General features: G+C 33.0%; 1 protein-coding gene across 3 annotated transcripts in view; it reads left to right on the top strand.

The window, feature by feature from the left end:
• The first annotated feature begins 7978 nt into the window (after window positions 1-7978).
• LOC112497571 (disease resistance protein At4g27190-like) overlaps window positions 7979-13704 on the top strand; it is a 98124-nt gene continuing 92398 nt past the window's right edge. For all 3 annotated transcript variants that reach the window (XR_008054824.1, XM_052441594.1, XM_052441595.1), the window contains exons 1-6: window positions 7979-8146; window positions 8478-11155; window positions 11265-11338; window positions 11465-11956; window positions 12107-12259; window positions 13223-13585. Coding sequence is in view for 2 of the 3 variants with exons in the window: in XM_052441594.1 (XP_052297554.1) it covers window positions 8497-11155; window positions 11265-11338; window positions 11465-11956; window positions 12107-12259; window positions 13223-13585 (3741 nt within the window). In the remaining variant the exon portion in view is untranslated. The remainder of the gene's footprint in view (window positions 8147-8477; window positions 11156-11264; window positions 11339-11464; window positions 11957-12106; window positions 12260-13222; window positions 13586-13704) is intronic.

Raw genomic sequence — 13704 nt, 5'->3', positions numbered from 1 at the left:
CTAAAGGTGGGGTACATGATTTCTAATGATCAATCAAAATCGATTCAAAAGAATGATATAGTCATTGGTATAGAAAAGCTTATGAGTGATCAAGAGATTAAAAAACGAGCTCACATGCTTCGTCGTATATTTTATCAGGGCTTTCCTATGAGTTCTGTGGCTTCTTTGAATGCTTTCAAAGATCTCATTAGCCAGAAATCAGTCTAACAAAAATAATTATTGTGTATATTAGGCTTTTGTTACGTTGGCTTGGGTGTAAATAAATCTACTTTATCAAGAACAGACATCTCAGCACCTAAATAATGTTAGGAAATTAAGTTTCATCCCAAGATCACTTCAAGCAATTTGTCAAGCAACAAATTAACAAAAAATTTAAATGGAGAATACAACAATCACACAACACAAGATTTACGTGGAAAACTCTAAATCCGGAGAAAAACCACAGTCGTTGTCAAGAGACAACCAAAGAAAAAATATTCACTATTTGGAAAATTATTACAACCACACTCTCATAAATAATTTTCTCTCACCCAAGCCCCAAATACATAATTGCGAGAAATATTCCTTAACAAAGCAAACCCGTAATACCCATATTGAGGAGCCAAATGCTCCTTCAATATAAATACATGCTTAAGAATATTTCTCTCCCATGTTGGAAGCTCTCAATGCTTCTCTTACATATTCTTGCTTCTCAAATTTTGGGATTTCTTCTATGGGATACAAAAATGAGAGGGAGAACCCCTCTATTTATAGCCAAACTTTGGCTTCATTTTCTCCCTTTTCTTCTTTGCATGGGCGGCACTCACCCATTTTTTCTTGTTCAATGATGGTGGCTAACTTGGCCACCCACCATCTTTGAATTCAAAGATGATGGCTCAACCACCCATCATTTTGACTTCTTTTTTTAAAATCAATTTTCAACAATCTCTACCATGATTAAAAAAAAAAATTTCATAGTCACTACTACAAAACATTGTCTTCACCAATAGTTATAATTCTCAATATAAAGAATTATCACACTACACCATAATGAGTATACCACTTAGAATCAACTATTCTAAGATTTTTCTCGGCACATATCAAAATATCATGCTGAAATTTATAGTGCAATTCTCATGCTTGGTTTCACTGAGAATTCTTCAGCCATGACATAACTTTTCCACCACACACCTTGCATTTATACCAAGCCAATGCCCTCGTGCAAACTTGTGGACCCCACTGATAATAACATGTTCTCTTTTATGGTAACTTGGAGATCTACATGCCAAAAGAACTAATCCAATCTCTTATCAAAAACAAATTCACCATCTGCGAGAAATATCAGTATTTCTTTTACTGATTCTGGAGTAATTTGTCGAGCCCGCTCCACCTTCTTGACAATTTTCTTGAGGTGCCAAAATTGTCCACACCTTCAAATCTTTGTGCATACCAGATTGGATACACCTTTGACTTGAATTCTCCACAAGCCAACAAAAAATCATTCTCCCATTAATTTTTGAACAACATCAAACTCCACCAAGTTTGAAAAATACCAGCTACTGACATATTTGCTTTATAAATGACCCTATACTCTTCACCACGGACAATTTAGATTGGCTCCCACTGCTTCACATGAACAATACCGTATACATGAACAATATCGTATACGTGAAATAGTAATGTCTACGTGAACAGTACCTCGACATCAAAACTTCAATCAATGGCTCTGATACCACTGTTAGGAAATTGAGTTTCCTTCCAAGATCACTCCAAGCAATTTGTCAAGCAACAAATTAACAAAAAATTTAAATGGAGAATACAACAATCACACAACACAAGATTTACGTGGAAAACTCCAAATCCGGAGAAAAACCATAGCCGTTGTCAAGAGACAACCAGAAAAAAAAATTTTACTATGTGGAAAATTATTACAACCACACTCTCATAAATAATTTTCTCACCCAAGCCCCAAATACATAATTGCGAGAAATATTCCTTAACAAATCAAACCCGTAATACCCATATTGAGGAGCCAAATGCTCCTTCAATATAAATACATGCTTAAGAATATTTCTCTCCCATGTTGGAAGCTCTCAATGCTTCTCTTACATATTCTTGCTTCTCAAATTTTGGGATTTCTTCTCTGGGATACAAAAATGAGAGGGAGAACCCCTCTATTTATAGCCAAACTTTGGCTTCATTTTCTCCCTTTTCTTCATTGCATGGGCGGCACCCACCCATTTTTTCTTGTTCAATGATGGTGGCTAACTTGGCCACCCACCATCTTTGAATTCAAAGATGATGGCTCAACCACCCATCATTTTGACTTCTTTTTTTAAAATCAATTTTCAACAAATAATATGTAAGCTTTTGTTAATTGACTGCACTCGATCATTAAAAGTCTTACAAAGCATGTAAAATAAAAAAATGGCACATCCTCCATCCGAAGTTTTTTACCATTCGGCTTAAATATATAGTCTCATTTTTGGTAATAAGCTCACAACATGCATAGGGAAGTTTTTAATAGATCTTCATTCCCGTGCATGTTGTGAGCTTATTACCAAAAATGAGACTATACAGGTGTGGGACAAACAAAAAGGGAAGTTTTTTTTCCATTCGGCTAAATTTTAATGTCACGCAAAATAATATGTGATATTGAATTCATTTTAATATGATATCAACATACGTAGGAAATTCGTGAATCAAGAAATTTTGCATGCCAGAGTCAGAGGAACAATTAAATAGAATGCTTTTTAAGACAACAATCACTGATGATCATGTTTGCACACCATCTGAGAGTACTGAATATCTACTATCAGTCCTATCTAATTGAAAAATGTACTGGTAGTTCGATGAGTTTGTTTCCATAGAAGCTACTAAATAAAGAAAGGGAAAAAGAGTGGCTACAAAAAGGAGGAAAGTGGGAGGAGCTGTAAGGCTTTCACGGCAAATTGATTGCCTTGTTGATGCTGTGGAAATGGAGGTCGAACTCAAGAAGCAGATCATGGTACTAACGTTCTTGAAGATCAAGAGATGGAGAGATTGAAAAATAATAGTGCTACAAGTGGATAATATTATAGTTATATATTTCTTTACACATGTATATAATATTATATTTCTATGAATTACTTTATTACAATAGTTTTGTGTACATAAAAGTTTATATAGAGATTAAATTTTTGCATTTTCTTTTTTGCAGTTAAGTTTATTAATCAATTCAAGTATTTGTGTATATTACGGACTACATAACAAATTTTTTAGTTAAATATATTATAGTTAATTTTTATTGCAAATTAAAATAGTTAATAAAAAATTATTTAAATATGTAATCAAGAAAATAGAATATGCTCTTCAAAAATCCAATGAATAAGAAAAATTATTTAAATAATAATATTCTAAATAAATTACAAATAAGTAAATGAGTACATTTTTGTCATTTGCACATGAACATTATACTTTTAATTTTCACTTACCAGATTTATATAGTAGATTATTTAAAAACTGATTGTCAAATAATCATCATTTACCAAACACCCGGCTAAATTATTCATAAAATTAATTTTCTGATAATCAAGGTAAAAATTAATAATTGGGAAGTAAAAGAAATTCCAAACATACCCTCAATCAACTATAAGAGGGTTTTTAATTAAAGATACCTTAAAAGTAGGGTATTTAGTTAAATATATCACATGCTTGAAAATTATCTAGATATACCTTTTTATGTGATACATTGTTTAAAATATCCTTAAAAAAATATATAAAACACACACAACTCGTCTCTAACACTCTTTACTTCTCACTCTTTTTAACTCCACACAACGAAAACTCACTCCATACTCAAAATCACTCACGAACAGCTAATGCATTGAGATTTTAATTTGCAGCTGGGTGCATTATTCATCCCATGAATAAGGTATTTGAAAAAATTTTTTATTTTGTGTTATTTATTCATTTAATTGACATTATATTATTTTTAGGGTTTTGTTTGGTTTGTGATAAACACTAAAGCAACTCATATTTCATTACATTTGCATCATATGACTGTTATTTGATGGATTTTATAACTACATTCGTTAAAACCTGAAGTTGTTGCCAAAATTTTTTTCTGCACCCGACATACACGACATCAGTCTTGTATGTATGGATTTACATAACTGTAGTCGTGCAAATGTGCAAAAGATTCCAATTATCATGACACTTTATCATTCTATTGGTGCAAAAAATATTTTTATTTTCACTATATATATCCTTTTACTATTACTGGACTATAGTCGTGTGTGTTAATAAGTTACACGACTACTATCGTGTACGTATGAACTTACATACTATAATGGTGTATATATGTAAAATGTTCCAATTGTTATCAGATCCCAACATTTTTTTAAGAAGAAATATGTCCTCTGATTATTTATTGAGTCATATATTTTTGCAACTTACACAACTTTTGTCATGTATGTATGAATTTACACGACAACAATCGTGCAAGTTTGGAAGATATAGTAGCTGTTATGACACCTACCATTCGATTAGTACAAAGATTACAGCTTTTTTTACTAAATATATCATCTGACTGTTTATAGAACTATAGTTGTGTATTTTAGCAAGTTACATAACTATTGTCGTGTAAACTACCAATTACACGACGTGAGTCATGTAAATAGGCAGACAGATCCACACTTCGTTATATACATTGCTTGATTTTTATTTTTGTATTTGTTGTATAATCAACCGTTGTATTATTACAGGAAATGACTTCAGTACGTGTGCCTATTATGTTTTGTGGTGAATGGATTGAGCAAAACGACCATTATAGATTTAATGGTACAAAGGCAAGAGGGATCATAGTGCCCTATTCTACAACGTATGCACAATTGATAGAAATAGTATCTCGGGTTATTTAATAGGCAACCAAATTACCAGAGGCTTATAAAATATGGACCGAGTGTTTGGGTTGAAAATGCAAAAAAATTATGATGATTGTTAAACAACTTCTATTGTATTATGACTTATTTACGATTCGAATAAGTATTGGATTTATGTTGTTTGATAGGCAACCAGACTACAGTTAGTTTCATTTATTTGAAATTTAATATGTTAAAGTTTATATTGATTGTGTCATCAATATAATGAATGTTTTAGTTGATTTTTTATTCTGTGTCCACATACCCGAGTACAATCGTGTATTTTGGCTGTTACAGAACTGGTCATGTTTATTTACAAATACTCGACTGCAGTCGTGTATCTGTGCAAATACCCGACTGCAGTCGTGTATTTTCTTATAGAGAGCTAGTCATATTTAATTGTAAATACTCGGCTGTAGTCGTGTATCTGTGCAAATACCTGACTACAGTCGAGTATTTTCTTACAGAGAGCTGGTCAAATATAATTATAAATACTCGATTGCAGTCGTGTATCTGTGTAAATACCCGAATGCAGTCGAGTATTTTCTTATAGAGAGCTGGTTATGTACAATTATAAATACTTGACTGCAGTCGTGTATCTGTGTAAATACCCAATTGCAGTCGAGTATTTTCTTACAGAGAGCTAGTCATGTATATTTGTAAATACTCGACTGCAGTCATGTATCCGTGCAAATAGCTAACAGCAGTCGTGTATTTTCTTACAGAGTATTCCCTGAGCATATATGGCAATCCTGTTACATTACATAGATTGTACAAACTATCTTCACTATCATTAATATAGTTAACAAAGAAATTAAACATATTAATGATGTCAAGTTATCTTTAATGACATCAAATATCAACAACATCCTCATTATAACTATCACATCTCATGGTCCAAAAATGACACACCAACAAAGTTTTTAAGGGTAGTACACTACAAAGTTTTTTTCCATGACCTATGCCCAAATAATTTGACAACCAAGGCTTTTCGAAATTGTATAACATGATCTTGTTTGCAATATGAATTGACATCAAGTCCATGGGTTAGGACCTCCAAGTACCGCAACAAAAATTCTCCACAATCACCACTAAAAAAAGTAAAATAAATTAATTGTTAAAAATCAGCATTCTTATTATTATGTTCAAAACACATTATATATATAGTACATACCCTAATTTTTGTTGCGGGATGTCACACACTCGCACGATGGGCCAAGGAATTTTCGATGTAACCTCAGTATAGTCTGGATGTGTTTCGTGATATGCTATCTTCTGAAGTACTAGAGGTATCATGTCTGCAACAGGCAGCAATTGTCTCACTAAAACTTAAGTCTATCATGGAGTCATAAATAGAAATCTTGCCACAAGAAATTTATAATGCTTGCAGTAATCAAATGGCCTCATAAATAGAAATCTTGCCACAAGAATCCTTTGTTAAGTCTATCATGGAGTCATTAATTCAATTAGATTAATCTCAGCAACAAGAAATTTATAATGCTTGCAGTAATCAAATGGCCTCACAATTCTACACTAACTCTCCATCCATCACTAATCCTCTTGCTTCTTGAGCAATTAATGAAAAATTAAATTTATCCACCCACTATTTCTACTTCTAAGTAAATATAATGTCAATAGTCCAAAATTAAATTATCTCGTACAAGTTTCCTAAATAACATCTTTCAATCGTTGAAAATAAGAAATTAGATATATGTAATGCATTTTCTTTTTTGCAGTTAAGTTTATTAATAAATTCAAGTATTTGTGTATATTACGGACTACATAACAAATTTTTTAGTTAAATATAATATAGTTAATTTTTATTGCAGATTAAAATAGTTAATAAAAAGTTATTTAAATGTGTAATCAAGAAAATAGAATATGCTCTTAAAAAATCCAATGAATAAGAAAAATTATTTAAATAATAATATTCTAAATAAATTACAAATAAGTAAATGAGTACATTTTTGTCATTTCTACATGAACATTATACTTCTAATTTTCACTTACTATATTTATATAATAGATTATTTAAAAACTGATTGTCAAATAATCATCATTTACCAAACACCCGGCTAAATTATTCATAAAATTAATTTTCTGATAATCAAGGTAAAAATTAATTATTGGGAAGTAAAAGAAATTCCAAACAGACTCTCAATCAACTACAAGAAGTTATTTAAGTTATAACATTTAATGGGTTTTATTAATAGTGAGCGTGCTTATCAAATATATAAAAATAAATATTTTAGTTATTACCCACCTATTCTCTTGAAATCATTCTCAAAGTTTTTTCGTTTACCTAAAATTCCAAGGAAAATATACAAAAGAAGAAGAGTTGGGTAAGAAAAAAAAAAGGAAGGAAAAACAGAGCTCCTCTGTTTTCATTCCCCTGTTTTCAAATTATCTATAAGTTACGAAAGGAGAATGGTTCAGATTATCTTGAGCTCTGCGGTCAAACCCGTCCATCAGGCGGATTCAGATTTTGAACTATCCGTCATAATTGGTTTCCCACTTAAGAATGCTTATCATTGGTTTAATATATTGCTGTTCCACTTGTTTAATGAATGGATTCCCACCTACGCGTTTGCTTATTAAAAGAATAAATCTTGCTTTTGCTTTTCTAGAGAAATAATGCAATATGCAATTATGCGTGATGGTGCGCGTCCATGTGAGAAAGTTGACGAAAGCTTCTTTTTCAGTATTGCAAGTGCTATCCACAGCTGAACTCCACAATCGAAACCATCATTACGACAATTTTTCTCTGTCGTTTCAATTTTCAATTAAATATAAAACAAGTAAGGTCAAATAAATTCTGGTCCACCAATTTAATCAGTATGAACGTATGGATCCCATCATTAATATTATAAATATGTGGGTCTTTTTAATTATTACATTATATGATTATTGTATTATTTATAGATTGCTTTAATCATGACATATTAGGAAAGGATATTTCCCTTACGAAAAAAAAAAAAAAAAAGAGATTCCCTCTTCGGCGAATGAAAATAAAAGAAATTAAAAATAAAATAAGACTTGGTAAATTTACCACTTTTTTTTATTTTTCCTGCTGGCAGTTTATTCATAAAAGAAATATTAAGGGCTCCATGATTGAGTCTTCTTCTTTTGCAAATCATTGTCATTAACCTCATAAGCTCTCTATAATTACATTCCTCTGCAGGTAACAGTAACTTTTTGCTCATCAAAATTGCACTTAAATACTCAAGGCGATTACAGAAGCTCATCAACTTTCCATAATTAAACAGGTTTTCCACAACCTTCAATTAATTTCGTTTAATAATATAATCTCTGATGCTTGATCTCTATACCATTTCTTTCTTAATTTCCATCCACTTTCCAAGATAAAATTTCTATGGCTTGTTCATTTATCATTTTTTTTTTTGGGACACTTGAAGCACGTTTCTGTTAATAGCAAAAATTCTGATCCTTAAGAAAGAAGAAAAAATGCTCTGTTCATGTTTCAGTTGATTCAAGATCAATTTTGCGATTCTGTTTGCTGTCTTTTCCTTTTTTGTCACTCTCTAGTTTATTTTAATTTATTTCTATTCCTTTCCCCTTTCTTTGACATATTATTAGATTTGTTAAGCAGCAGGCAATGGCAGAAGTGGGTCTGGCTGCTTTTTCCAGCATTGTATCAGAAGGTTCAAAGTCACTGTTCAAACCGATTATACGGCAGATATCTTATGTGTTCAAGCACCAGAGCTACATAGATGGCCTGAAAGATCAAGTGAAGCAGCTGGGATATAGAAGAGAAACGGTGCAACAACCTGTTAATCATGCTAGACTACAAGGGGATGAGATTTATGAGGGTGTCATAGACTGGCTAAATAAAGTTGATGAATTCATCAGTGAAGGGGTTGCAAAATCCATCATTGATGATGAAGATAGAGCTAAGAAGTCCTGCTTCAAAGGGTTGTTCCCCAACTTGATTTCTCGTTACCAGCTTAGTAAACAAGCAGCAAAGGCCGCAGAAGCTGCCGCTAGTCTCGTGGGAAAAGGCAACTTCTCTAGTGTTTCCTACCGTCCTGCTCCAAAGAGTACAGAATATATGCCAGTGAAAGATTACGAGGAGTTCGATTCAAGAACGAAAGTATTTCAAGATGTTTTGGATGCGTTGAAGGATGATAGTTTCAAAATAATTGGGGTCTACGGGATGGGCGGCGTGGGAAAAACCACGCTAGTCAAGCAAGTTAGAAAGCAAGTGATGGAAGATAAGTTGTTCGATAAGGTCGTTATGGCTGAGGTAACACAGACACCAGATCATCATAAAATTCAAGACAAACTTGCTTTTGATTTAGGCATGGAATTTGACTTGAATGAGAATGAATTTCAAAGAGCTTCTCGACTGTGTCAAAGGTTGAAGCAAGAGAAGCTGCTCCTCATTATACTGGATAATATTTGGACAAAACTTGAGTTCGATAAAGTTGGAATTCCTTATGATAGAGAGGACGATCGGAGTAGACGCACAATAATATTGACGTCTCGAAGTCGAGATTTATTGTGCAATGATATGAATTCTCAGAAAAATTTCTGGATCGATGCTTTATCCAAAGATGAAGCATTGCAGTTATTTGAGAAGATTGTGGGTGATTCAAAAAAAACATATGATTTTCAACCCACTGCAGATGAGATCGTTGAAAAATGCGGGGGATTGCCTGTTGCACTGAGAACAGTTGCAAGTGCTCTGAAAAATAAGAGTCTTAACATTTGGAAGGATGCATTGAATCAGCTAAGAAGTTCCAATCTAAGAGAAATTCGTGGTATGGATGCATATGTGTATTCTTCCATAAAATTGAGTTACGATTTCTTGGAAAGTGATGAAGCAAAATCTTTGTTCCTTCTTTGTACTCTGTTTGGTGAAGGTAATCCTGTAGAAGTTGTTTCCCTGTTGAGATATGGTATGGGTTTGGGTTTGTTTAAAAATGTTCACACATTGGAAGATGCAAGGAATAGAGTGGATGCATTGATCGACAATCTCAAAGCTTCATGCTTATTGTTAGATGGCGATACTGAAGATGAAGTTAAAATGCATGACATCATTCATGATGTTGCTGTATCAATTGCCACAGAGAAGCTCATGTTTAATATCCCAAACGTTACTGACTTGAAGGAAGAGATAGAAAATATCATACAGAAAGGTGCAATTGCTATTTCTTTACCTTACGAAGATATTCAAGAGCTTCCCGAAAGGTTGGAATGTCCCCAACTCAAGTTATTTTTGTTGCTTGCAAAGGGCATAGCCCCTGTCTCTATGCAAATTTCCGACCTCTTTTTTGAAGGGACAGAAGAACTCAAAGTTTTAAGTCTTACTAGAATTCCTTTCTCTTCATTACCTTCATCACTTGGTCGCCTCATTAACCTTCAAACATTGTGTTTAGATGGTTGCGGACTAGAAGATATAGCAATAGTTGGACAGCTAAAGAAATTAGAGATTCTCAGCCTTCGAGATTCCGACATTAAGCAGTTACCCCTTGAAATTGGACAATTGACGAGGTTATTGTTGCTAGATTTGAGCAATTGTAGCAGCCTTATGGTGATAGCACCAAATGTCATATCAAAATTTTCTCGATTGGAAGAACTATATATGGGTGACAGCTTTTCGCAGTGGGATAAGGTTGAAGGAGGAAGTAACGCCAGTCTTGCTGAGTTGAAGGGGTTGTCAAAGCTAACTACTTTGGAGATACAAGTTCGGGATGCCCAAATTCTGCTGCAGGATTTGGTCTTTGTGGAATTGTCAAGATACAGGATATGCATAGGAGAAGTGTGGGACATCTGGCCCGTTAATTCTGAAACATCAAGATTGATGAAGCTCCATGGGCTAGAAAATGTTAGCAGTCTTTTGGAGAATTATGGGATGAAAATGTTACTGAAGGAAACTGAAGATATCAATCTATACGAACTTAAGGGTGTTCAGAATGTTGTTCATGAATTAGATGATGGGGAAGGTTTTCCACGATTGAAGCATCTTCGTGTAGAAAGTTGTTCTGAGATTTTGCATATTGTCGGTTCAGTTGGACGGGTTCATTGTACAGTCTTTCCCTTGCTGGAGTCATTGTTTCTTAGCTATTTGAACAATTTGGAGACAATATGTAACAGCCAACTCACAGAAGATCAATCTTTCAGCAACTTAAGGATTATAGGAGTACAATCCTGTCACAAATTGAAGCATCTTTTCTCATTCTCCATGGCAAAAAACCTACTGCGGCTTCAAAAAGTATTAATAAGTCTTTGCGATGATCTGGAAATGATTTTTGGTAAGTGTTGAAATTAAGTGTTGGTGGATTTATGGACTTCGCCTCAATTATTTTGAAAAAAAAAAACCGACAAAGATTAATTATGTGTATTGTTTTTGTTTGTTTATAGGACCCGACAGGGAGAAACCAACAACTTCTTTGGGATTCAACGAAATCATTGCTGATGATGATCCTGCTCCAAAGGTGATAATTTTCCGTTCAATAATTAATTGATTAATTTATTATCACGATTAATCTTCGATCATGAAAAGAATATTATACTAGACGGTTGTACTTGAAGGAACAAAAATGTACGGGTTTTCTTTGCAGGTTATTCTTCCGAGCTTAGAAAAATTGAATCTCACGAGATTAAGAAACATAAAAAAATTATGGGCCGATCATAATCAAGGAATGTACTGTTGTCAAAATTTAACAAAGCTGCACGTGTTCGGTTGTGATCGTATGAAGTATCTGTTTTCGTATTCTATGGTTAATAGTCTTTTGCAACTCCAACGTCTTCAAATATGGGATTGTAAGTCAATGGAAGGGGTAGTCGACACGACGGGGTGGTTAGGAAGAGATGAAGGAAAGTTGATTGAATTAAAGGTTTTTCCTAAACTACACTTCCTGCGGCTCTATTGGCTTCCAGAGCTAACAAGCTTTGCCAATACGGGACACATTCATTCAGATTTAGTTGTTGAATTCCCTTCTTTGCTAAAGCTCGAGATTCAGAGTTGCAGTAATATGTTAAGATTCATCTCCACGAGCTCACCAGAAGACACCATTCATTTTGAAATGCAACCTCCTCTCTTTGACGAAAAGGTTTTTTTTAAAAAAAAATTTATTTTAGTCACAATATTTTATTTGTCTCTTACTTAAGTCTTCAAATTTAGTTAATATCCGCCTCTAATTTAGTTATCAATTGATTATGCCATTAATTGATTAATTAGTTATTTAATCTTTAACTGCCAGGTACGACTTCCTAGGTTGGAGGTATTACATATTAGGTCGATCCATAATTTGAGAAGAATATGGCACCACCAGCTTGCTTCGGAGTCTTTCAGCAAATTGAAGAATTTGGAGATAATTGGGTGTGATAACCTAATGAATATTTTTCCTCCATTGGTAAGGTTGCTGTATTCATTTCGAATCTTTTTTTTTTTTTTTCAAATTACATCCAACAATATTTTAACCATTTTTGGGTTTACAAATGATATTCAGCCACTGATTATTTATTTCAAGTATTGTACTTCGAACCACCACTCTCAAATCTACATTTTAAGTCCAGTTCTTAGGTTCGCCAGCATTAGAATCAACAATGTAATTTTTTTAATCACGATTCAACAGCATAATATAATTCAATTTAATTGTTTCTGCTCATATCTTAACAAGTACAATTTTCAAAAATTAAAGGATAGTCACTCATCTTATAGGTTCACAAATTCATCTATATATTTCTCTTGTCCTTAATTCTTCACATTTCGATTGGAAAAAGAAAAAAAGAAAAGAAAAGTCTTCAAATTTAATTAATATCTCTTGTTTAGTTACGAACTGATTATGCCATTAATTAACCACAAATTCATGATTATTTACAACTGATCCTTGATTGTAAAGAAATTTCCTCGAGTCTAGAAGTACTTAATAAAGATCCACTTTAATTTTGTTTCCAAAATTAAATATACATAAAAAAAGGGACCAAGGAAAAAGGGAAAAAGCGGCATTTTGGTTGATTTTTTTTTTTTTCCCAAAAGGAATAGTTGAAATTTGCAAATTTTGTTTAAAAACTGGCGTCAAGATGCAAAATAAGTCTAAAATATTTAGAAATTGCATTAAATTCTTTCTATGTTCCTAATACTAAATAGTGTAAATTCATTTTTATTATCTTTTGTTTATCTGGCTTTTATTTATTTATTTATCTTGTTGCCTTTTTTGTTTAACAAAAAATTATCTAGTAGACATTTCATGGTTTGTTATGTTTATAAAATGTATAATTGTATGATTTAAACATACTTTGAACCTTGTTGAATGATATTCTTACATTTTTACTTTTTTAACGTACACACACACACACTCTCTGCTTATTTTCAGGTTGGAATTCCTAGTAGTCTGGTGAATCTTAATGTATCGTGGTGTGATAAGATAGAAGAAATCATAAGACATGTTGGAGAAGAAGTGAAGGAGAATCGTATTGCTTTCAGCAAATTAAAAGTTTTGATACTTGATTATTTACCAACACTTACCGGCTTTTGTTTGGAGGATTACACTCTTGAATTCCCATCATTGGAACGAGTTTCTATGATACGTTGTCCGAACATGAAGACTTTTTCTCAGGGAATCTTATCCATTCCAAAGCCATGCAAAGTGCAAGTGACTGAAAAGGAAGAGGGTGAACTACACCATTGGGAAGGCAATAACCTTAATTCCACTATACAAAAGTGTTATGACGAAAAGGTATGTGTTAATCGATTCACCCAAATTGTTCATGCATCTCCCTTCACTTGCACATTTAAGCATATACACCTCCCTTGTATATATATTTTTAGAAGTTAAAACACAAAAAATGTAAGTTT

The sequence above is a fragment of the Citrus sinensis genome, chromosome 5, assembly GCF_022201045.2.
Source record: "Citrus sinensis cultivar Valencia sweet orange chromosome 5, DVS_A1.0, whole genome shotgun sequence".
Taxonomy (NCBI): domain Eukaryota; kingdom Viridiplantae; phylum Streptophyta; class Magnoliopsida; order Sapindales; family Rutaceae; genus Citrus; species Citrus sinensis.
Note: the sequence above shows the minus strand (reverse complement) of the source record. Positions and strands in the feature narration are given on the sequence as shown.